The sequence below is a fragment of the Mauremys mutica genome, chromosome 13, assembly GCF_020497125.1.
Source record: "Mauremys mutica isolate MM-2020 ecotype Southern chromosome 13, ASM2049712v1, whole genome shotgun sequence".
Lineage (NCBI taxonomy): Eukaryota > Metazoa > Chordata > Testudines > Geoemydidae > Mauremys > Mauremys mutica.
The window spans coordinates 8,044,197-8,068,410 of NC_059084.1; the positions used below are offsets into that span (position 1 = coordinate 8,044,197).

The 24,214-nt window shown below is 54.1% G+C and overlaps 1 protein-coding gene across 4 annotated transcripts in view; it reads left to right on the forward strand.

Moving 5' to 3' along the window:
• Positions 1-24,214, forward strand: part of LAMA5 (laminin subunit alpha 5) — a 167,161-nt gene that overhangs the window by 106,022 nt on the left and 36,925 nt on the right. For 2 of the 4 annotated variants that reach the window (XM_044985171.1, XM_044985168.1), the window contains 19 exons: positions 28-80; positions 2,426-2,531; positions 3,169-3,268; positions 3,719-3,875; positions 7,042-7,180; positions 11,397-11,539; positions 11,644-11,750; positions 12,732-12,885; positions 13,400-13,560; positions 14,301-14,409; positions 16,298-16,395; positions 16,896-17,097; positions 17,958-18,084; positions 19,435-19,574; positions 20,496-20,611; positions 21,268-21,479; positions 22,414-22,618; positions 22,880-23,024; positions 23,581-23,721. In XM_044985171.1, coding sequence (XP_044841106.1) covers positions 28-80; positions 2,426-2,531; positions 3,169-3,268; positions 3,719-3,875; positions 7,042-7,180; positions 11,397-11,539; positions 11,644-11,750; positions 12,732-12,885; positions 13,400-13,560; positions 14,301-14,409; positions 16,298-16,395; positions 16,896-17,097; positions 17,958-18,084; positions 19,435-19,574; positions 20,496-20,611; positions 21,268-21,479; positions 22,414-22,618; positions 22,880-23,024; positions 23,581-23,721 — 2,615 coding nt within the window. Of the gene's footprint in view, positions 1-27; positions 81-2,425; positions 2,532-3,168; positions 3,269-3,718; positions 3,876-7,041; positions 7,181-7,445; positions 7,576-11,396; positions 11,540-11,643; positions 11,751-12,731; positions 12,886-13,399; positions 13,561-14,300; positions 14,410-16,297; positions 16,396-16,895; positions 17,098-17,957; positions 18,085-19,434; positions 19,575-20,495; positions 20,612-21,267; positions 21,480-22,413; positions 22,619-22,879; positions 23,025-23,580; positions 23,722-24,214 lie in introns of all 4 variants that reach the window. The other 2 variants (XM_044985169.1, XM_044985170.1) reach the window with 2 other exon arrangements.

The window sequence follows — 24,214 nt, forward strand, 5'->3', positions numbered from 1 at the left end:
TCTCTCGTGCTCTTCTGCTCTCTTCAGGCTGCCAGTGTGATACCAAGGGCACCATCAGTGGAGTCGCAGAATGTCAGCAAGTAAGATCACTCCCAACGTTTCCTGTGGAGAATTAGATCCCCGCCCCCCTGCTCCCGTTAGAGGCCCTTCATGTGTGTAATAGCTGGAGCTTTCCAAACCTGGCTCCCGCAGACCCACTCTCCGTTTACACAGTGTCCTGTCCTGATGCTGTCTGCACCAGCGAGTTCTGGGTGCCCTTTGTCAAGCTGAAACTAGAGATCATTCATCCACATTGACCCCCTTGATCTTCTCCATCCTGTTGATGTGGCGCAGCAGCCTGGACTTGCATGAGGACCTGGGTTTAGAGCAGGGGTGGGCAAACTTTTTGGCCCGAGGGCCACATTGGGGTTCCAAAACTATATGGAGGGTGGGTAGGGAAGGCTGTGCCTCCCCAAACAGCCTGGCCCCTGCCCCCTCCCACTTCCTGCCCCCCTCAGAACCCCCGACCCATCCAACCCCCCCCACTCCTTGTCCCCTAACCACCCCCCTGGGACCCCAACACCCCCTATCCAGCCCCCTCTGCCTCTTGTCCCCTAACTGCCCCCCCAGGACCCCACCTCCTATCCAACCCCTCCTGCTCTCTGTCCCCTGACGGCCCCAACCCCTATCCAGACCCCCACCCCCTGACAGCCCCCCCCGGACCCCACCCCCTATCCAACCCACCCTGCTCCTTGTCCCCTGAAGGCCTCCTCCCAGGACGCCCTGCCCCTAACTGGCCCACCGGGACCCCTCCCAAGCTCCCTTCCAAATGCGTCCCCGTGAACATGGGCAGAGGACTCAGGAGGAGCAGGGGCAGCCACGCAGCCGGAGAGAAGCGGCGGTTTCCTCTTCAAAGCGCCTCTCCTCTCAGGAGGACACTGGGCAGCCACGCGGCCGGCTGGAGAGACGCGGCGCTTTGAAGGGGAAACCGCCGCTTCTGTCTGTCCGGCTGTGCAGCCGCCCGGTGTTCTCCTGAGTCCTCTAGCCGCGTTCCCTGTGCTCCCACCACCCACACCGCCCGCCTGCTCCTCGGAGGCTGCGGGTGAGCCTCCCTCCCTGCTCTCCTGCCCAGCGCGCCCCCGTGGCACGGCGAGGTGAGGCTGTGGGGGAGGGGGGACAGCTGGGGGTGGAGGGGACTGGGGGCTAGCCTCCTCGGCCGGGAGCTCAGGGGCCAGGCAGGATGTGGCCCGCGGGCCGTAGTTTGCCCATGTCTGGTTTAGAGCCTACATCAGGATTGAGGAAAGAAGACGTAACTCATTCAGCGTTTGTGCTTTGGCGTATGAGAAACGGAAGAGTTATATTATTATGTGTGTATTGTAGTAGCACCTAAGGACCAGGGCCCTATTGTGCTAGGTGCTGTACAACAAAAAGACCCTACCCCAAAGAATTTGCAACCCGTACTATGTTCAAAGCCCAGGCTAGCTAGAAAGTCTTTGGCAGAAGTCTTGGAGGGAGACTGCAGAGTTGTTTGACAAGGGTGGCAGGCGTGCATTCTTCTCAGTAGCCATCACGGTCTTTGTAACATCTGTGGGCTTGGGGAAAAGTAAAGGCCTCTGAATAATATGGTGAGCCTCAGCCCATGGGCTCGATGAAGACTGTGTTTTCCCATTCTCCATCCCAAGCAGTGTTGCACAGTAGCTTTTGTTAAGGGATCATCACTAAAGTCTTGTCAAGAGTGGGGATTATAGCCAGTGGTGGTCTTGCACCGAGACAGCTATACTAGTGCAAACCCCGGTGTAGACGTGCTCTGCCTGTGTAAATCGTGATTTGCTCTGTCCCCAGCCCCCTTTCACACCAGGGCAGTGCAGTTATAATGGTGTAGCTGTAACGGCACAGACAGCCCTATGTGAGGCAGGGCCAAATTATCTCCCCAAGGGAGCTCACGCAGTGCCTGCCTGCCCTAGGTAAATGGCTTCGCGCTCCATAGTCTGTGGCAATGGGCAGATTATGACAAGGTTTTAGCGGTTTGTAAGGGCAGTCCCTTCTTGTACATTCACCGTGCTGTTAAATAGTCTAACCGTAGCTATTGACACTATTATTTATTGGCTGCATTACGGGAGCGCTTACGGGGCCTCCCCATGGACTTGGACCCACCCCATTGTGTTAGTGTCTGTGCGCCCCGCGGTCGTTACTGGTTTTCTCCTCACAGCATCCTGTGAGGTAAGGTAGTGCTGTTAGCTCAGTGTGCAGGGGGGAGCTGAGTCACACACTTGCCTAGGGAAGCTCTGACAGAGTTGGGGATTGAACCTGGGTCTCCAGAGTGCCAGGCCTTTGCCCTGACCACTGCACCATCCTTCCTCTCTCAAATGGTGGTTTGGTTGTGCTGAGTGTTGAGGAGGGGCAGAGCCACACCCATGAGGCGCTGACTGACCTGGCTGTCTCCTAGGGCAATGGGCAGTGTTTCTGCAAACCCAGCATCTGTGGCCAGTTGTGCTCCACGTGTAAGGACGGATACTTCAACGTGGACCATGCAAATTACTTTGGCTGCCAAGGTGGGTACCCTTCTCTCTTTCATGAGGTGCTAGATCTGCCAGCTGGTGGAAATCAGGACAGAGGAGCCAGTCCCTGGAGCACGGAGCTGCCTGTCTGGGTTCTGTGGGACAAGTGGATCAGATGATTCACTCCCCTCCCACTGAGGATGGGAGGGGAACAGGTGAGGGTGGATGCCTGGAGATTACTTCTTGCCTTACAAGCTTGTACTTCTGTTTCCCTGTGTGCACATTAATGCTGGTGGTGAGGGGCGAAGCAGCAGAGGCTGCAGCTGCCTGTCGCCCTGCACAATGCTCTCTCCATCAGTGGTGCGCTATGGGGTGGCGGTGCTGGGAGATAGGCAGTGAGCAGGGCTGCTGAAGGGGGTTGGGTTTAGAGGCCTGGTCGGATCTCGGAGGGCTCACCGAGAGGATTTGCAGGCCTGCGTTCTTCTCAGCAGCCACCAGCAGTCTTGAAATAGCTCAGCGCTGCGATGGAAGAGAAGCTGATCCAAGTGGGGTCCAAGCCAACATGAAAACGGATACAATGGAATAAAAATAGAGCCCTCGGCGGCTCCTCCCTTCGGCGCGCGGCTTTGATTAGTGCTATTTGGAGCTGGTTAATGTCAGTGGAATGTAAACACGTGCTTCCTGTCCACAGGCTGCCGGTGCGACGTTGGTGGGTCCATCGGGCTGGTGTGTGAGGCGAGGACCGGAGCCTGTCACTGCAGGCAGAACACCCAGGGCCCAACATGCACCCTGTAAGAGGCCAGCTGCCACTACAGAGCTGCTTGGCGCGTTCGCTCCTTGTTCCTTTAGCTGGAGACTTCTCCAGCACCCCCTCCTCCCAGGCTAGTGGGCCATGGCCTTAGAACGCTGGAGGCTGCGTGCCTCCTGTCCCTTGCCACCGCAACCACTACCGCACACCTACACCCCAGCGTGTTCGCCCCTTGTTGGGGCCCTCCTCTCCAGCCCCTTCCCTCCCTAAACAGCTGGAAAGAAGTAAACTCTGCTCCAATTTTTCTCCCCGTTATTGGGAAGAGGGAGTCCCATGCAGTGTTGATATGGAGCTAACAGCTGCAGACACCATCCCGTCTGGCTGCGTCCTGGAGGGCCCCCGAGAAGCCAGCAATCATGAGAGTAGCATGAAGTGAGTTCCCCGGACTGTGGAAACCAGGCTTGTAATTCTATCTATGGACTCTCTTCCCCAGGCCTGCGAGGGACCATTATTTCCCTGACCTCCACCACCTGAAATTCGAGTTGGAAGAGGGCACCACGCTAGATGGCCGGGCTGTTCGCTTTGGCTACAACCCCCTGGAGTTTGAGAATTTCAGCTGGAGAGGATACGCTCAGATGTCTCCCATTCAGGTATGATTTACGGGCCTGCCCCCAGCCTGTGCTCCCTACCAGGAGAGGACGCAGAAGGCCAAGCATTCGATGCGCTGTAGACACGCGTCTTATTTTAACCCAAAGAGCTGCTCTAAACCCAAGGTCATGTGGTGGCCAGAACAGACAGTGCCGTGTAAATATAGTCTGTTTGTGCAGATATTTCCTGTAGCATTAGGGACAGAATAGACGGAGGAGAGGAGAGATCCTAATTCAGGAAGCCCTGCTCAGGAGGTCAGCCCAGAGCAGGGGTCTCAGACTCCCGGCCCGCGGGCCGTCTGTCGTCCGCCAACCTCCCCAATGGGGCTCCAGCAGTTTTGGGTCTCTTCCTTGGCCCCTTTGGTTTTCCCCCTCCTCCCCTGCCCCCCCCCCCCAGCGATTTACAATGGCCTGGGACCCCGGCAGCGCACGGGAGCTGAGCAGTGTCTGCCCGCTCGCTCCACACATCTGCCGGCCCCTCCCTGCAGCCCTGGGGCAGGGCTGGGCCTCCACATGCTGCCCCCGCCCCAAGCGCCAATGGGAAGCGGTGGGGGTGGTGCCTGGGTGCAGCAGTGCGCGGAGGCCCCCCAGCCAGCCCTCTTTGGAGCCACAGGTAAGCGCCGCACCCGCCCACCCCCTCCCTACACACCTTCTCCTGCCTCCAAACTCCCTCCCAGAGCCTGCATACCCTACCCCCTCCTCCACCCCATCCCCTGCCTCAGCTCAGAGCCTGCAGCCAGCACCCAAACTCCATCCCAGAGTCTGCACCCCCTCCCCCTTCCCACACACCCTATCCCGCCCCCAAACTCCCTCCCAGAGCCTGCACCCCAATCCCCTACCCCACACCTCCTCCCTCACCCAAACTCCCTCCCAGAGCCTGCACCCCCTCCCCCTTCCCACACACCCTATCCCGCCCACAAACTCCATCCCAGAGCCTGCACCCCCTCCCCCTTCCCACACACCTTATCCCGCCCCCAAACTCCCTCCCAGAGCCTGCATACCCTCCCAGTCCCCAAACTCCCTCCCAGAGCCAGCAATCCTGCCCCCTCCTCCACCCCATCCCCTGCCTCAGCTCAGAGCCTGCAGCCAGCACCCAAACTCCATCCCAGAGCCAGCAACCCTGCCCCCTCCTCCGCCCCATCCCCTGCCTCAGCCCAGAGCCTGCAGCCAGCACCCAAACTCCATCCCAGAGCCTGCACCCCCTCCCCCTTCCCACACACCCTATCCCGCCCCCAAACTCCATCCCAGAGCCTGCACCCCCTCCCCCTTCCCACACACCCTATCCCGCCCCCAAACTCCATCCCAGAGCCTGCACCCCCTCCCCCTTCCCACACACCCTATCCCGCCCCCAAACTCCATCCCAGAGCCTGCACCCCCTCCCCCTTCCCACACACCCTATCCCACCCCCAAACTCCATCCCAGAGCCTGCACCCCAATCCCCTACCCCACACCTCCTCCCTCACCCAAACTCCCTCCCAGAGCCTGCATTCTCTATACAATGTCTTCAGGTTTCCTTGGGGCCCTTTCACCTGCTCTTCTCTTTCCTGCCACACTCTGTGTAACCCCCTCTCCCCGACCCCAAAAAGGGCGCCACTCCTCCCCGGTTACTACAGGCAGCTTACGCCCTTTGGGGCTGCTTTGCCTGGACGGTTGTTGAGTGTAGGTGATTTTCTACGTGGTCCCTAGGGGCGAGGCTGTAACATCCACTCACACTGCTCCCTCCTGCTTTTCCCTCTGTGAACCTTTCTTCTGCACGGCGCCTATCAGAATGTCGAGCGTGTGTCGGGGGCCTAGGGGGGTTCTGTAGCAGCCATACAGGGTTGTCCTGTGTAGCAGGTTCTTTATCCTGACCCTTGCTCTCTCCACCTACAGCTAGAATATTCTTTGCTTTGCTTTGTTGCTAGGCTAGGCTGGGTTTTCAAAGGGGCTGAAGGGAGTTAAGCACCAGATTTCCACTAAATTCTGGGGGGAGCTGGACGCCTAACTCCTCTAGGTTCCTTTCGAAAATCCCAGGCCGAGCAACCAGAGACGGTTAAGTGAGTTGTTCACTTGGCTGCTGGTTTTGTTTGGTATCCACTGGCTGCATTAGAGACTCCACTGGGTGTTGAATGTCGGGCAGGTGTGTGGTTTTCGTGTCGGCAGCCCCCTTTTCCGTGCGAGGTCATTCCAAGGTGTCCTCGAGCGAGACGCTCAGGCTGCGGCCTTGGAGCTTTCACCCTAAAACCTAGTCTTCAACGTCCCTTGCCAGTATCTTTTCTCAAGGGAACGGCCCTCCTTTATCGCAGCCAGTTGATCATGCCCATGGAGGGTTTGCTTGGCAAACCTCCACTTGGTCCCTGGCACAGGAAAGCACTTAAGCATGTGCTTAGATCCCATGAAAGTCAATAGGACTTTAGCATGTGCTTCATGTTAAGCGCACGCTTAAGTGCTTTCCTAGATAGGGGTGCTTTTCGGAATCAAGGCCACATGGCAGCTCTTGAATAAGTGGACACATCTCTCGGGGGTGTCCTCAGTTGGTATTGCTAGTTGTTAGCGTTTCAAGTGGTGGAGAGAACCACGTGATTTCCACTTGCAGCCTCTCTGCGGACATTTGGGTGGCGAACCCATGAGCACAGAGACAGAGGGCCTTGGAGCCGCCCATGGGCGGACTGTAGTACAAAGCACCAAACCCATGTTACGTTAATAATGGAGTCAAGCCTTTTGTTAAAGTAACCTCTTTCCCTAGCTTGGTATATGCCCCCCCAAATAGCCGCTCCACCAAACAGCGCCCATCCATGCTAGCCAGCTTCCATTCCAAAGCTGACGGCTAGGAAGGCTCTCCAGTTAAACGCTGTGGCCAAGCAACCTAAACGCTAGTGTGTGAGTGTGTCTTATAGGTGTTGTCAGATAGCAGAGCTGCTCTCCCAGTGCATGCCCCCTGCCTCACCTCTCCCACCCACCCACCCATGGAGAGGGAAGAGGATAGGTGCACTTGGTAGCACGTGTGCAATGTCTTCTCCTGCTGCCTTTTTCATGCTGTTAGGCTGCGTGGCTGCTTGACTCCTCCTGCGCTGTGGCATGGTGCTTTGGGAGCAGTCCCCCGAGCTGCTGCGCTGGGGCTGGTGGCTGTTGGCGGTGGAGGTGATTTAAGGTGTTGCTCTGCTTCTCTCCCCTTTCTCTCTCCCACCAGCCCAAGGTAGTGGTGACTCTCAATGTGACCTCCCCTGACCTGTTCCGCATCGTCTTCCGCTACGTCAACCGGGGGCCGGCCAATGTGGAAGGGAGGGTCTCGGTCCTTGAGGAAGGAAAGTTTAATGTTTGTGGCAACTGTAAGTGCATTTCTCACTCTAAGACTAACCAAAACATCTGCAAACCACCCCTCCGAAACACCGCCCGTGGGGACCTTCTGAGCTCCTCCAGCGTGCCAGCCCTTGCTGCGTTGGCAGCCGCGCCCCTGTGTCATGCAGAGGGGAGGGAGACTAGAGCGAGAGGCAGGTAGGCAGGCAGGCAGGTACCGCTCCCCCACAGGATGGGTGATGGGCCCAGCGCCGGCCCCACAGTGACGTGTGCCCAATGTGCTTTTGCTTTTTGCAGAGTAAAGTCAGAGTCACGGTAGACGTGAAGGAGGCAGAGCTCTATCTATTCCATGTCATCCTGAGGTATATTAATTCAGGAGGTGCCACTGTGTATGGCAAAATTACAGCTTATCAGCCACGAAGGAGAGGTAAGGGTCCCATGCTGCTCCCCGTGCCACTGCCGCTTCCTCCCTCCCCCCCGCAGTCCCCTGCGGACATCTCCGTACAGCTTTACTCTGGAACTTCGGCCCGCCAGAGCTGGAGGCTGGACCAAGGCGGCACTTCCCCCATTTAACAAGCCAGTGCCGCAGCGATCCCCGGCCACGACCCCAAGGGGAGCACGCTTGTCGACTCGGCCGGTGTGGGAGGAGGCAGCATAACGTTTAGATGAGGCTTCCCTGCCTAGTGCCTCGGAAGGGACAGGACGGCCCGGAAGGCCCTTGCAGAGCCTAAGAGGAGTAACTACACGTCCAAGATGGGCCTCGCAGGTGGAACCAGATCTGAACGTCAGCATCCGGACCTGGGCTTTATTTTTCAGGTCCCATCTGTCACTGCCAGTTGGTGAATGAAGTGCCGGGACATGCAGGAGGGGGATGCGCTTCGCCTGTCCGTGTGCTCCTTGCAGCCGCCTTCCACCATCAGAGCACGTCACCTTGTATTTTAAAGCCAGAGGCAGTAGCAGGAGACCAGATCCCCCTTCCTGATTCATAAGGGCATGGCGGAAGAGCCTGGTTTGGGGCCTTTGGGAAGTGCCAGGTGGCCTGGCCTGGCAGGTGTTTAACAGGGTTTCCCATTGCATTTTGGCAGTCGCTCTAAGCTGGCTGCACAGACGCCGATAACTCATCCTGTGCAGGCGGGGAAATGAAGAGCCAGCAAAGACAGCTTGAAAGGCACAGAGACCCACGTTTTGTATGTACCAGGAATCAGCAACGTGTAGGCAAGAGCACACTGGGACAGATGTTTTTGTTTTTGTTTTTTGCGGAAGAGGATAAAAGGGCTTTACCTCCCTGCTAACTGACATGCACAGGCACCTGCACACAGCCTACTGCTAATGTCTCCTCTCAGCTAGGCCAGGAGATGGGAACTGACGTTCGCGCCTGTCATTGGCTGGCTCTTTTCTGGCAGCTCATGCCCAGGAATGAGCATTGCCATGCCTGACCCGAGTGCCAGTCCTCCTGGAGCGCTTTGCTTCACCAGAGCCGCTTGCTCTCCCTTCCCCACAACACACGATTTGCTGGGTGGCTCCTCTCCCTCAGGCAGGGTGATTTGGCAAGGGCCCCGGAGGGGCTGCTAGCTCTAGCTGTCGGTGACAGCAGGAGACTCTAGAAGAGCAGCTGGGCATTGCCTTTGACCCCCGTGCGCTCCCAAGCTTGGAGTTTGAAATCCACTGTCATACCCGCATGGCAGCATGCAGCACTGCCACCAAGGTATTCCAGGCAGCCAGCAGCTGATTGTGTCCCTTCTGGAACAGTCCCAGAGGACTGCATAGACAAGGGCTGCTTTTTATAGGATGGTTCAATAAACCCTATAGAAAAGTTGTCCCTTTCTATTAAATTCTGTAGGCTTTTTAAGTGATTCCTATAGAACCTTATTGGCATGGCCCCTATTGAACCCTATAGGTTGGTTTTCCATAAGGAATGACTTGGAACTGAGTCAGGTTTATCTTTCCCTGCCCACCCTACTCATGCCAGGATGGCGAAGTGACATCTGGTTTCTGCAGCATGGCAAGCGCTCAGCCCGGTGAGGAAGAGGACCAGTAAAATTCTGCTCCAGCCTTTGGTCGCATCCACCTTTTGCGTTCACTTTTCTGAAGAGCAAGTCTCTGCAACCTCTTGATGCCACATGTTTTTCTGGCAAAATTGCATCTGCAGGCTTTTGTCATACGTGGGAACTCCAGTGTCCATGTGCGAAGTGCATTTGCTGACACAGGTTGGCTAATCTATCTCTGCAGGGAAGTTCTTGAGTTGGCAAGTACGTAGAAAATTGCCATCCCTGTAGAGGGTGGTGTGAGGCCCCTTCGACAATCTGTCCCAAGAGAGCCAGCAAGTTTCAAAGCCAGCTGCAGCAATTTCTTCCTCAGGAGAACTAGCCCAGTGTGGCAGCTCTCACAGAGACCCTGCAAGAGAACGGCACTGCACCCGCCCTGGCATGTCTTCCCATCTGCTCTCATGCTGCCAAACCCAGCTTTGCAAAGCCTGCGCAACTGCACCCTCAACGTGAGCTACAGTCAGTCTCTACTCGTTCGTTGTCAGCTGAGTTCTTTTTCAAGGAGCCAGGTTGGGCATGGCTGGTGCTGTCCTGTTTGGTACCATCATGAGGATTCCCAGTCTAATGGTTAAAAACCAGGGCTGGGAGGTACAAAACTGGTGTTCCCTGCCACTGACTTGCATTATGACCCGGAACAAATCACTTGACCTCTGTATCTCAGTTTCACAATCTGTACGTATAATGCTCCCAGAGAGGGAGGAGGTTCCTTAATTCTCTAATGTTTGATGTAATGGTCTGAGATCCGGGGATGAAAGGTGACATTGAATAGAAAATATTGTTTTTTATTTGGAGCTGCTGGGCTGGTACAGAAGAAACTGTTGCTTTACCTTGTAAAGTGAGCAGCTGGAGGATATATACAGGGCCTGACGTGCCCAGATGTTGCTTTAAAAAAAGGAAGCAAGCGGCTGGATACTTATACAACCAGTTACGTTTCTACACAGGAAAGTTAAAGAGAAAGGTCATCCACTTACATGCTGCCGGGGGTAATCTGATCACAGCATAGGTCAGGAAGGATTACAGCTGGCTTGCTGTATAACGCTGTGGCTTTTTTCCCTTCCTTGGAAACTTCAAGTATTTGTTAGTGCAGGAGACATATTCCCAACCTGGTGGACCGATGAGTGGACCCAGCACAGCAGCCCCTTTGCTAAGCCATGTAGTCTCCAAAACATGGTCCCATCCTCGTTCTGTGTGGAAGGGGCTGCCAGTGTTAAGACCCGGGGCCTACAAGCAAGTTAGTCCCTTGCAGCGTTCTGTGTGGCAAGCATTTAACCCTTTCGCTCCCTGACAGCTCCAAATGTATGGTTCAGGAATCTAGGGTCCAATCTTGAGTTAATTGCGCTGTCCACGTACTGGATGCGGCTAAACAGTCGAAGTAGTAGCAAGCTCCTTCGCCCTACCCTCGCTCGCCCCTGCTGCGTGCCGTGCTGTAAATGTACCTCACAAAGACAGTCAGAGGAACGCGCGTGTGAAATTCGCAGCCTCCTGCCTCAGCTCATCTGCCCCCCATGCAGACCGGCACATCCGCTCATGTCATGTGTTTAAAAAAACCCTGAACCTGTGAACTAGCCAGTGGCCGTTCTGACGCTAGGTGCCATGCTGTGATCACACTCAACGATAATTGATTTAAAATGTCAATGGAGCGTCAGTTTAGCCAACAGATTTCAGTGGGAGAAGGATGGGGCCTGAAATCCAGGTGAAGGCTGTTGCATTAAATTGCCCTCTAAGCTCCGGCTGCAGAATGTCTGTTGCTGTGGTTGGTGGGGAAAGGCAGGAGGGACTCTGAGTTTGCAGCAAGACATTCTCCAGTGTGTATAGGGTATCTGATTGATTCTTGTCACTTGTCTTCAAATCATTTCATAGTCAATAAGTTCTCTCTGTCTCTAGCTGGCGGGATGCTGTTGGGTATGGGCTAGTCAGCGTTGGATGAGAGCTACAGATTAGCAATAACAGTGGGGCAGTCAGTGATGTTTGTTTTCACTGAGAAGATGCTGCTGGGGGGGTATTTCTATTGTTGTCTGATGTGGGACCTCGGTGCATCCGCAGTGGATGCTGTTCGAAAGACTAAACCAGGCTTCCACAGAGCCACGTTCACAGAGCCGCCTCCCCGCCTGTATCCGCCGGGCTTGCTGCCCGTGGCGCGGTCTCCCCTCAGAGCCGCCCTGAGCTTACGCTCTCTCACAATCGCTTGTCCGTCCCGCCCCAGGTACGGAGCAGACCAAGCAGATCATCTTTGCTCCCAGCACCGAACCGGCTTTTGTCACCGTCCCTCAGAACAGCTTCGGGGAGCCCTTTGTGCTGAATCCCAGCGTGTGGTCGCTGATCGTGGAGGCAGAGGGCATCCTGCTGGTAAGGCCCTTCCCCTCCTCCCTCCCCCAAGGAAAGCGCCGGCGGTTTCCCGAGGAACAGAGTCACCCTCAACTTGTCCCCGTTCTTCTCCACCCCCGTTCCAGGACTATCTGGTTTTGCTTCCCAGTTCGTACTACGAAGCGCCCGTACTGCAGCTGAAGGTCACAGAGGCCTGTACCTCCAGCCCAGCCCCTGAGCAAGCCAGTCAGAAGTAAGGAGCTCCATTCCTCTCTTTGTCTGTGATCTGTGTCCTATGGGGGTCTTCCCAGCTCTCTGGCACTCATGAACCGGTAGAGTGTCCCCTTCTGTGCAGGGCTGCATTCCCATTCAGTCAGCAGCTGCTCGCCGTGGGGGAGCCACCAGGCATCTCCCCTCACCCGGGGAGCCTGGGCAAACGGGGACGGGGGCTCTTGGAAGAAGTCAGCCAAAGCAGCTAACTACCCCAGGACTCCTGTGGTGCCTCTCGCCTGCCATTCAGGCCAGTGGAGGAGCGCTGTGTTCACAAGAGTCTGCAGGGCTTCGGGGGGTGAGGGTGGCTGGGTGGGGAGAGGTTTTCACAGTGACAGTGGAACATAACAAACAGGGGCAGCTAAAGTCTGAGGTTGAATGGCTTCCTCTGCCTAATGGCAGGTCCCCACCCAATCTCACTGGGGACACCATAGGATTTTGGAGCGGGCGTTGCACTGGCGGGAGGGATGCCTAGGTCATTGGATTGCTCAAAGGGTTAGTACTGGGGGCGCTGCCCCGTTCCCCGCCAGCCTTGGTCGATAGCCCTGGAATGTTGTTAGCAATAAGCAGCATTCGCTGGCCAACATGAAATGACCTGCCAGCCTCTTCAGTGCCTAATAGGCAGGTGTCCATATCTCCCCCATGCACCACCTTCCCCCATGGCCTCTCTGCGGAGACCACCAACCAGGGCTGAATGGGCTATGGAGACTGATTTCCCAGTCTGCCCCTAAAAGTGGACCCTCCCAGAGAGATCTGAGGCACTTGAACAGCACAGCGTGGGGACGGGGGGAGGAGAGGAGAGGGGGATTTTCACTGCCGTGGCCAGTGAAACACAAACTCTTGTTCCATCCAAGGCCAGGATGCTCTCGTGAGCAGCGGATCCCTTGCTTTGCTCACCGGGACCTGGGCTGGACAAGACAATACTAACAACAGAACTTCACAAATTCTTTCCTAACATTTCTAGCTGCCTCTTGTACAAGTACCTGTCTGTGGACAGCTTCCCCTCTGCGTCTGGAGGAGACATGGTGTGCCGGCTGGACAACAGCTTACCCAGGCCCTGTCCGATGGTGCCCGTCACTCCATCACACCCGCAGATGGCGCTGTGCAGCGGCAGTGACGTGAGTAGCTCATTTATTTCACCCTTCAGCCCTGTGAGACCAAAGGTGCCGGCCGTCTCCTTGAGAGACCTTGTACTTTAAATATCCTGGGACGGCTATTCCAGAAACTCGCCCACGCCCACTCTATTCCTCCTGCAGCTCATCAAGTGTGTGTGTGTGTGTGTTTGGGTGCTGCTCACCCATGTAGTCACCCCTGCAAACTCTGCCCTGAGTGTGTAAGTGGCACGAGGGATATGCTCGTGCTGGGATTTTAAAACATGCGTTCTTAGCCTGTCCATACAGCAATACGTTAAAGCCTGTGCACCTAAGAATCTCACTGAGGTAGCCCCCAGCAGAAGGCTATATGGGGGGTGGTATGCACCCACTGAGAGCTGTCACAATGCGTCATTTCAGTCCATAGAGTGTCTTGGGTCACAAAGAGGAAAGCTGGTACATAGCACTGGTAATGTGCATGTGCAGTAGGGGGAGGTGAGATGCAGTGTATCACTCTGTCATATTTTCATTTCCCACCCAGGTGGAGGTCCAGCTGCGGCTCGCTGTTCCCCAGCCTGGGAGATACGTGCTGCTGGTGGAGTACGCCAACAAGGATGCCGTGCAGAGGGCCAGTGTAGCAATGAGCTCCCTGCAGTTAGCCACCCAGCAGGGGTCACTCACCTTCCACACATGTGACTACAGGTACGAAGCCAGATTGGAACAAGAGGCTGAACGAAGGGGTAGCTGGAGCGAATATGGTAACGTCCCTCTCCTGCATTGCACAGTGAGGGGACAAGCATCTCTGTTCAGTTGCTTCCTACTTTGTTGCACTGATAACACTTTCAGCCTTGTGCCTCAGAATGAGAATATTGTATCTGGGCACATATGTTAGTGCGGTACCCACCATGGGATCTTGCAACCCCCCTGGAAGTGTAGGCACGTTGTCACTCCCATTCGATAGTGGGGAAAGTGGGACGCGGGCAACCCAGACCTTCAGAACCCCTTTTGCGTGTGCTTACTGCAGCTAGGGCCAATGCACTTGCAAATTTGATGCTTGCTTATCTCACATGCATTCCCAGTTCTGAAAATCTGGGCCTAAGTGACTTGACGGACTCCCAGTGAGAGAGCGCAGCTGAAAATAGAAGACGAATCCTGTACCTGAGTCGCCTGCTCCAAACACTAGACAATATTTATGTAACCCACAGGCTGAGTGCCTTGTCTGGGAGCTGATCTCATGTTTGACTTCAAACTGTGACCTTAGCAGTAGGAAACAAAGGCTTGGGATATCCTTAGGAAATGCACTCTTGTGACTATCCCGAGCGGGCATTCAAAGACGTACCTCGGCTCTATATAAATATTTTCAAGAATGTCTATCTGGCAAGACAAGAAATGAATGATGGCTCTGCCCGGGGCCGTCCTTGACTTCTGTTTTTGTCTCGCAGTTTCCTTTGCCGTGGGATGGTCTTAGATTCACAGAATCGCTTGGCAGCTTTTGAACTTACCACAGAGGGAACCGTTCGGTTCACAGCCGATCAAGCCCACTTCTTCCTGGTAAGCCCTCACTACAAAGGACAGCTGTGTGGCATCGCTCAGCTCCAGGTGGTGTGGAAGGAGGAGGCCTAGAACCAGTAGATTCAGGACATAACCTGGAGAATAGGGTGATGTTCCTACGTTAGATCAGTCACTGTGTGGAACTCTGTTTATATCATGAGTAAGGCTGTGAGTCTGTCACGGAGGTCACAGAAGTCACCAATTCCATGACTTTCCAGGGTCTTTGTGACTTCTGCAGCCTACTGGTGCTCCTGACCCCAGGGCCTCTGGAGCAGCTCGGGTGGCTCCAGGGCCAGCCCCCACAGCAATAGTGGCAGTGTGTCTCGCCCCTCCTCCCCGGCAGCGGCGGTGGTCCCAGGTGTCTTTCCCCCCAGCAACGGTGGAGGCCCCAAGCACCAGCGGGCACCCCAGAGCACCCGCCCCCTCGAACACCCAAGATGTAGTCAGGGGTATATAGTACAGGTCATGGGGCCATGAATTTTTGTGTATTGCCCATGTGTCCGTGACTTTTACTAAAAATACCCATGACTAAATCTTAGCCTTAATCATGAGCAATCCGATATGGTCAGCTGCCGGCTGGGAGAAGAGGTGACAGGACAGCGATGTGGTAAAAAATATACCATGGGCACTTGGGACTCCATTCTGTCTCCTCAGAGCCTGTAAGCTCACTTTGCAGAGCATAGAGGGATTCAGTGTAGATGTTAGGTCCTAAGTGACCCTAAGGGATTGTCTACACAGTTGGTGAGTGCACAGCAAGCTGGGGTGTAAATCTCCAGGGTATTAACTGGCCATGCACTAACTGGCCGTGTGGCCCCTCTTGCCGCTCACTGAAAGTTCTCTATGTGCTTTGGCAGCGATAGGTCAGAGTGCACTGCAGGGTCCACACGCAACTTAGTACATGGCTGGCTGTAGAGTCACACGCTGGCTTGCTGCGCACTAAGGCTCTCTATGGACAACCCTGAGTCTCATTTTCAGAAGAGATTTAAGCACTCGAGTGCCATTGATATTCAGTAACACTTAGGCTCCTCTTTTGAGAATGGGCCTAAGTGTCATTGAAAGTCAGTGGACTCAGTGCCTTCTGAAAATGGGACTTCATCACGTAGGAGCTAAACTCTACACTGAATCCCCCTATACTCTGCAGAGCCGGCCAACATGCTCTGATGAGATACCATGGAAGGGGACATACTGCCAAAGTCACTTCTGAAAATGGGTTGTAAGCTCTGAATCAGTGGTTCTCAATCGGGTACATGTATCCTTGGGGGGTTCGCAAAGGCCTTCCAGTGGGTACGTCAACTCATCTAGATATTTGCCTAGTTTTACAACAGGCTACAGGAAAAGCACTAGCGAAGTCAGTACTAACTAAAATTCCATACAGACACTGACTTGTTTATATTGCTCTATATACTATACGCTGAAATGGAAGTTCAACGTTAATATTCCAGTTGATTTATTTTATAATTTTATGGTAAAAATGAGAAAGTCGGCAATTGTTCAGTAACGATGTGCTGGGACACTTTTGTATTTTTATGGCTGGTTTTGTAAGCAAGGAGTTTCCTTGTGTACTTGGGGGTCCGCAAGAAAATCGGACTCCTGAAAGGGGTCCGGTGGTCTGGGAAGGTTGAGAGCCCCTGCTCTGAATCACCTGGAGGCAAATACAAATCTTGCCTTAAAGCAATTGAATTCAGACACATTTGGCTTCTGCCCTCCACCAAACAGAAGGTCCCTAGACCACTGGTCTTCACCTACAGTGAAGCGTCTCTGAGGGGATCTTCAGAGTATTCAGCCTGATCTTTGGGGGCGGGGAGTGAAGGGTAAAGGAGCAAATCTAGGCTTGAAGTAGCAGAAGGTTTCGTTTTACCACTCTTCTCTTTCCTTCCTGCTGCTGTAGTATAAAGTGTACCTGGTACCTTATGGACAATTCACCATGGAATTTGTTGAGCCGAGGGTTCACTGCATCAGCCTGCATGGCACCTTCTCACCCTCCAGGTAATGGGGTGCATGATTTCTCTACGCACTTTACCTAGGAAAGTGAATATTATCCCCATTTTATAGATGGAGGCACAGAGAGGTGACGTGTCCGGCCCACTTGAGCCAGTGGCAGAGTTGGGATTAGAACCCAGCTCTCCAGTCCTGTGTTCGCACCACTAGACTAGATGGCCTCCCTTATGGGATATACTCTGTGTGTTGCTCCAGTGAAATAGCCTTCCTGAGACTTGTTCACATGCCGTGACAGCAATTCAGTGTGTCCGAATTCCTACTCTTGTTCATCACTTACCACTAAGTTAGACGAACAAGATTCCGCTCCCTCCCCCGGTGCTACATATGGTAAAGGTCCCAAGGACTCCCTGTAAAGGCTCCTTCCTTGCCATGGCCTGCTTTGTACTCTGGATCGATATTATGGGCGAGTCTCTCTCCTGCCAGAGCTCATAGTTCTGTCTTTCCACTGCCAGCCATCCCATGTGTTGTGTTTTCTCCCTCTGGTGCAGTAGTTCCTGCATCCCATCAAGGTTTATGAAGCTCTCTCAGTCCATTGTCCTGGAAGCAGGCCAGGCTCTGTCAATCCCTCCAGACTTTCCCCTGACTCAAGTCTTCACAGTCGCTCCAACTGGCATCCCAACTGAGCCTTCGCCTCGGCCTCCGACTGCAGTGGACTCCTCTGCAGAGCTCATTCTCCTGCAGCCTTCCCAGGTAATGAAGACTGGAGCTGGGTTGGGCTTTTCCTCTCCGTGGCAATGGGATTGTGGTGTCAGATGGCTGCACTGTATGCATGCAATTGCTCTGTGCAGGTCTCAGCAAAGCAGCGGAATGACTCCATTTGTGCAAGGGCATCTGTGGCTTTCCCTTCCATCTTCGTTAACCACGACACAGTTGTGCTTTCATCTGGGCTTCTCCAGTGCTTTAATTCTGTGGCTCACTTCATAATCCACATGGACCCTCCTCCCCACTCAATCCCGTTCTGCTTGGTTCTCAGACCCCTTCTGCTGGCCCCATGGACTACAGCCTGAGAGCTGCTGCCTTAGGCCTGGTCTACACCTGGGGGGGGGGGGGTCGAACTAAGGCACGCGACTTCAGCTACGTGAATAGCGTAGCTGAAGTCGAACTACCTTAGTTCAACTGACTTACCCGTCCTGACGCCACGGGATCGAACTCCGCGGCTCCCTCGTCGACTCCGCCACCGCCGTTCGCGGTGGTGGAGTTCCGGAGTCGACGGGAGCGCGTCCGGAGTTCGAACTATCGCGTCTAGATTAGATGCAATAGTTCGAACTCTGAGAAGTCAAACGCCACCCGTCGACCCGGCGGGTAAGTATGGACCTACCCTTAGAGTAACAGAGCTTAGTGGTTCTGGGAGGATGGAGGGGGTAACTCTGAATGTCACATACACAAGGGAGACTGAGTCCCCAGTGGTGCAAAGCGGAGAAATCACTCTCCTACTGGCGTGTTGAAAGGGATGTGATGTTGGTGCATTGCAGAGGGATGGGGATTGCACTGGAAGAGGAATGTGCATGTTAACCCTGATTTCTTCTCTTTGCTCCTGTCTTTTGGGCCAGGCTGCTGCTGTATTCAACAGCCGGATCCAGACGCTGGGTCGCTATGCTTTCATCATGCACTATTACCAGCCCGACCACCCCACATTCCCCGTGGAAGTGTTAATCAACGGTGGGCGGATTTGGCAAGGTGAGCGGAGCTGGGAGTAGGGAGAGGCTCCTGGGACTGAGGGACATGGGGAAAGTGATCTGAAAACTCCTTTTGATCACAGATCTCTCATAGGAGGTTCCTGGAGGAAGGCAGAGAGTCAAGGGCACCCAAACTGCCTCTTCCTCCTAGCCGGGACCCTGGCAGCAGCTGTGTGAGAAATGTCCCAAAGGGGATAGAGATCTGATCTGAGTACTAAAAGGCTCTTTAACCTGGTGGGAACAGGCAGAATAAGAACCAGCAGCTGGAAGTTAAAGCCAGATAGATTCAAATTTGAAGTGAGGCACAAATTCTTAACAATGGGGGTGATTAACTGTTGGAACTAACTACCCAAGGGAATGGTGGATTCTCCATCTCTTGAAGTCTTCAGATCCACACTGGATGCCTTTCTGGAAAATATGCTTTGGCCAAACACCGGTTATTGGGCTCAGTACAGAAGTAACTGGGTGAAATTCTGTGATGGCCTGTGATACACAGGTCAGATTAGATAATCTAATGGTCCCTTTTGTCCTGTAAATCTGTAAGTCTATGTATCTAGCTCTTCCATTGGACCTCCTGTATCTGTTTTCCCATGTATGAGCTGGCTGCAGCAAAGGGAGAACCAATGGGCACTGGTGCTCTCAGTTACTGCAGCAGACTCTAGGAAGCGGAAACAAAGGCCAAACCGTTGAAACTTGGGTGTATAAAGTGAGGCACGTAAATCCGCAGTTAGACACATCATTAAAGAGACCTGCCTTTCAGAGGTGCCGAGCTCCTGAGGTTCCCATTCACTTCAGTGGGAGCCACGTGGGCTCAGCTATTTAAGGACCTAACTGCAAACTGACCGTGGCCTTACGCAGTGAGCCCCTGGGGATGGTGTCCAGCTGCGCAGTGTTTCCATTTCCACCACTGAGAAGCATCGATTTTACAAAGTCCGGGGCAGAGGGGAAGATTTGCACTAGGTTTTGCACGATGCTTTACCTCGCAATGGAAGGGCAAGCGTGTGGCGCTCACACCAACACACACACCACACACTGGGCAGGCTCTTGTGAAACTCAACCCCTTCCCTGGTGGCTGCCTTTATTCATCGTCCTCAGGGTCTTCACTCAGAGCACAAAGCCCTGAAGCTGGACGCTGCCTCGGAACATGGCAGCATTGACTTGGCCTTGGTTGTCTCCCAAGCTGGCTGAGTCAGGGTCTGAGACATGAGCACCACGAAATGGGCCACTCAGGGGAGAGTTGGTGTGTGCCGCAGCTGGCTGCCTGGGCGTTGCTTTGGATGAACTTGAGTGGGGCTGGCTGGGGGGTGGGGTGGAGGCAGCTGGGGGGCTGACGTCTCTTTTGGCCTTTCAGGCCAGGCCAAGGCTGCTTTCTGCCCACATGGATACGGTTGTCGGAGTGTGGTGGTTTCCGAGAACCAGATCATCCTGGACATAACGGATAACGAGCTGACGGTGATTGTTCGTGTGCCAGCAGGCCGGCAGCTGTGGCTGGTAAGTGTGTAGCTGAAAGGCTCCCTCGCCTGTAGGACCTGGCTCCATCCCTGCGACAGCAATAGGAGCAGGGTTGTAACCGTGGATTTCCAGGCCATTTGCTGTAGGATAGTGGCAGGGAACGTTTCACACCATTTCCTCATTTCTGAGCTATCCTGCTAAGTTGCATCCAATGTCGGGAAATGTGGCATTGTAGCTTAGAGGGCAGGCTCGGTGGAACCCATCACTAATAGGCCACTAGGAACTATGGTATGACATTGCCACACTTAATGGGCAGCTTTCCTAGTAGAGAGGGGAGGAGACTGAGCTTAATCAACTGCTTCAGACTGTCAGATGACAGCCTGTGAAGGCCAGGAAGAAATTCCCTTCCTATCCTGGATGCAGCCTTGAGCAGTAGGTTTGGTGCGCTGTCGTGATGATATTTTGCACTTTTGCAGAATTGGTTTCATGCACTATTGTGATAATACTTTGCACTTGCACTGCCTCTTTCATCCAAGGATCTCTAGAGACAGAGGCAGGTAAGCATTATCCCAGTTGTCCAGATTGGGAAACTAAGGTACAGAGCTCTTAAAGGATTCACCGGAGGCCACAATGCAAGTCAGCAGCTGAGCTGGAAACAGAAGTCCGGTGTCCTGGTATGGCCCTTGGTGGGTCTTTTGCTTGCCTCAACCACATTGCTCTTGCCTGTGGCAGGACACTGGGCCACATGGACCAATTGTCTTCTCAAAAGACAAGCCTTTGAAGTGTTTCACCATATCCCAGCTGCTGAGATGCCAATCATTTCTAAATAGATGCTCAGGCAGCTGAGTGAGCTGACTGGCTGCATGTGCTGCTTGTGGTTCTCTTTGGTTTACCTAAACCATTGCAGGGAGGAAGCACTGAACGCTAGGGTGTGGCTGGTTGTTTTGTGTCTTGCTGCAGGATTACATCCTGGTGGTGCCTGAAGACAGCTACAGCTCCCATTATCTGCTGGAGGAACCCCTGGACAAATCCTACGAGTTTATCAGCAGCTGTGGAGTCAGTAGTTTCTACATCAGGTGAGAGCCTTGGCTTTAAAGGGACTCTGTTCTGCTGCCCAATGGCTTTGCATTCTCCATGGAATAGAAACAGTAGAGTATAGGCCATTGCTGGGGAAACGCACCCTGCTAGGACGCTGGAATTGTCTGCTTTAATTGCTTCCCTTCTCTTGGCCACGGCCAGTTAATAAATAATTAATAAATCTGCTGGGTTTTTTCAGTAGCTGGGTTCTGTTTTGCTCTGATTCACACTGATTTGGGGTGGTTTGACGCCAGGGACCCTGGGGCACTTAAATGACACAACACCCAAGTTAATATTGGTTAAAATCTTGGTTTTAGCTTAAGCAGACGTGTCTCCTTCGCTGGTATCTAAAGGAGCATTCAAAGGTCCTTAATGTCCTAATATAGAACCTAAACAGTACTGAGAGCCCTCGACTCCCGCTGACTTCACTAGTGGTTGAGGGTGCCCGGCACCTCTCGTGAGCAGGGAGGTAGTGGTGGGATTGGGAGTGCCCTGGTATTGAGGCATCTCATTTAAAGCAAGTCTGTCCCTTGGAGAGTCGTCATTCCTTGGGAACGTAACCTTGCCTTGGAGAAAGTACCTGCAGGGGAAATCAGCCCTGAGGATGGTCTAAGAGAGCCCAGCCCAGGAACCTCTTCCCTTGCTTTCTTTGCAGTCCTACCACATCGTCCAAGTTCTGCAGGGACTCTGCCATCTCACTCTCTCTGTTCTACAACAATGGAGCCCAGCCCTGCCGCTGCCACGAAGCAGGGGCCGTCAGGGGTCAGTGCGAGCTCTTTGGTGGGCAGTGTGCTTGCAAATCCAACGTCATCGGCCGAGAGTGTTCCCGGTGTGCCACCGGTTACTGGGGCTTCCCCAACTGTAGACGTGAGTTACCTGTTCTGTGTTTCGGGAGGAAAGCTCTGCTTCTCTCACCTCTGAGGGGTTTGATGGCCGCTGGGGGCCAGATGCCTGTCCTGTAGGCCTTGAAAATGGCTGACGAGGATAACCCGGTTTTCTGCCTCCTTACGGGAGTCGAAGGTTCCAGGAGATTTGCCCTATGAAGTTTGTACTGAGGGGGGTGTGGAGGGGGGCGGTTAAACAGCGGTGCAGCTCAAAGCACTATTTGCATGCTCTGGAAGTGTGTGTGCTAAAGATCCTCTGCAACACCATCCAGCACTTCCCCATCACCATTCCTCTCAAGTAACCCGAGGTTCCCAGTGCATTTGTGTAGTTTAAAGATTCACCTTATCCGGGACACCCCTTCTTTACTAGTCCCGTGGTTTGTTAAGCTGGGTTTCACGGGGTTGTTTATGGACACTTTTACTGCCAGCTTCAAACCTGGCTTCTGGTTTTCCATGCCCGTTTCTGCAGTTAGCAAATACAGATCAGTGTGCACATGCAAACTCCCAAGTCTGGGGCTAAATGTGGTCCTCATTCTCTGCCCAACACTGGTGATTGTCAGTATTTAGTTAAACAAAACAAAACCAGACTCCCCTGTGTCTTCCAGCTTTGCATTTCAGTCAGTACCAGCCCACTTAAATTCCTGTTCACAAGCTCTAAGACAAACACAGAGAAGCCTTGGTGCCAGGCACTGGATTACCCTGGTGGATCCCACTGGGGTGGGCATTGGTGTTTGAACAGGCAACGCCAAGGCGCTGTTCTGAGGCTGGTTCCAATGCCAGCTTTTCAGTTGGGCAGAGCACAAGCTCCCCTGCCCCCGCTTTTATCGATTTGCAACCTTGGTGTTGCTTGGGCTTCGTTTTATCACAGGGTTCTTACTGCTTCCACAGTGAACTCAGCTGCTTCCTTTCTCTTGCAGCTTGTGACTGTGGGACCCGCCTGTGCGATGAAGTGACGGGACAATGCATCTGCCCGCCGCATACCATCAAGCCGGAGTGCATTGTCTGTGAGCCCCAGACCTTTGGCTGCCACGCCTTGATTGGCTGTGAGGATTGCAATTGTTCTCGTACAGGAGTGCAAGAACTGGCGGAGCCAGGCTGCGACGTGGACAGTGGGCAGTGCAGGTGAGGAGCAATGTTGGGACCATGCACCGAGGATATGTGCCGGCAGCAGCACTGGGATCATTAGCTTAGACATCTGGCTTTATGGAGCGCCATGGGGTGTGTTAGCAGGTTGGGAAGGGAGGGGAAAGTAACAACCCACTGGTATCGGTGTTGTATTCCAGGAATATAGAGCAGCAAAACTACTCGCATGGGAGCTTGTTAGGGACTAGAGAGCAGCAGAGGCCAAGTACCTTAATTCCATTGCTGCTGTGTCCTATCTAGGTGCAAACCCAATATAATAGGACGGCGGTGTGATGTCTGCGCCCCTGGCTACTACCATTACCCGCACTGCCGGAGGTGTGACTGTCATCAGGCAGGGACGGAAGTGAGCGTGTGTGAGCCGGTCACTGGGCAGTGTCACTGCAAGGTCAGTCTAGTTACCGCACTCCGGTGATGCTTGCCTGGCCAGTTTAATTCCCCTGCTCCGACAACGTGACCTGGTTGGTCTTGGGAGGGCGGGCATGGAAAGATGGAGAACAGGTAGTGCCTAGCATGTGGCATCCTGTGTGCTCTGTAGGGAATGCCCCTTGGCTTCATGGCACACTCGGGCCTTTGATTCCCAAGAGCCTCTGTCAGCAGCAGAAATCGGATTGAAAGTGTCCATGACGAGAAGGCCTTTTGCTGCAGCACCACTGGAGAATAACTCAGCTCTTCAGTGACCAGATGGCAACCCGCTCCTCCGGGTGGTGCTCCCAGCCCTGGCTGGGCACAGGAGAGCTTTGGACTTGCGTTTTGACAGTGAGCAGAGGTTAATGGCTGATGAGGGGTTTGCCGCGCAAACCTGCAGGTGAATTGAATAACGGCATCGTTTTACAGCCCCTCGGCAGTGTTTTGATAACTGCTGGAGCAGTGTGCCAACCTTCGCGCTCCTATAGCAGCTGTAGGGGAAACTCAGCACATCTCATGGTTCATTTTTCTTCCAGGAAAATGTGGAGGGTGTGAGGTGTGACCAGTGCCGCCTAGGGACCTTCTCTTTGGATGCAAACAACCCCAAGGGCTGCACCAGGTGTTTCTGCTTTGGAGCGACCGATCGCTGCCACAGTGCGGAGAAGTACCGAGTGGAGGTGAATGGAGGGCTGGGGTTTGGGGACCTCGGTGGTCCTTTCCTCTCTGTTCAGTGGGATTCTGTTCCTCCCATCCCCCAAGGTGGTTTCTTTCTCCTGCTCTGCGCTAAGCCTGTACATCTGTGAGATATCCCAGAGCACTTGGGGCTGGGTTTAACCCCTTTAATACACACACGTTCAGCCTCCTCAGCTGAGCCCCAGGATCCTTTGCCTTTGAGAGGTTCAGATGCTTTACAGAAGGTGCCACAGGAATCCCTATAGAGTGGGAGTTCATGCCGATAGTTCTGAGGTTGCAAATAAGTTGAGCAAATCAGCTTCTCTAGAAGCGAAGGAACAGAATTGGAGCATGACTGGGATCCCACTGGCCCCACGTTTTATAGTGTGTGACCCCTGTATGAGAGTCACTGTCCTGGAGTAACAGTAACTGAAATTCCAAGGCCCGTTCTGCAGCCCCCACCCTGTCCCCCGTGCCCCGAAGGCGCACGGATGCAGA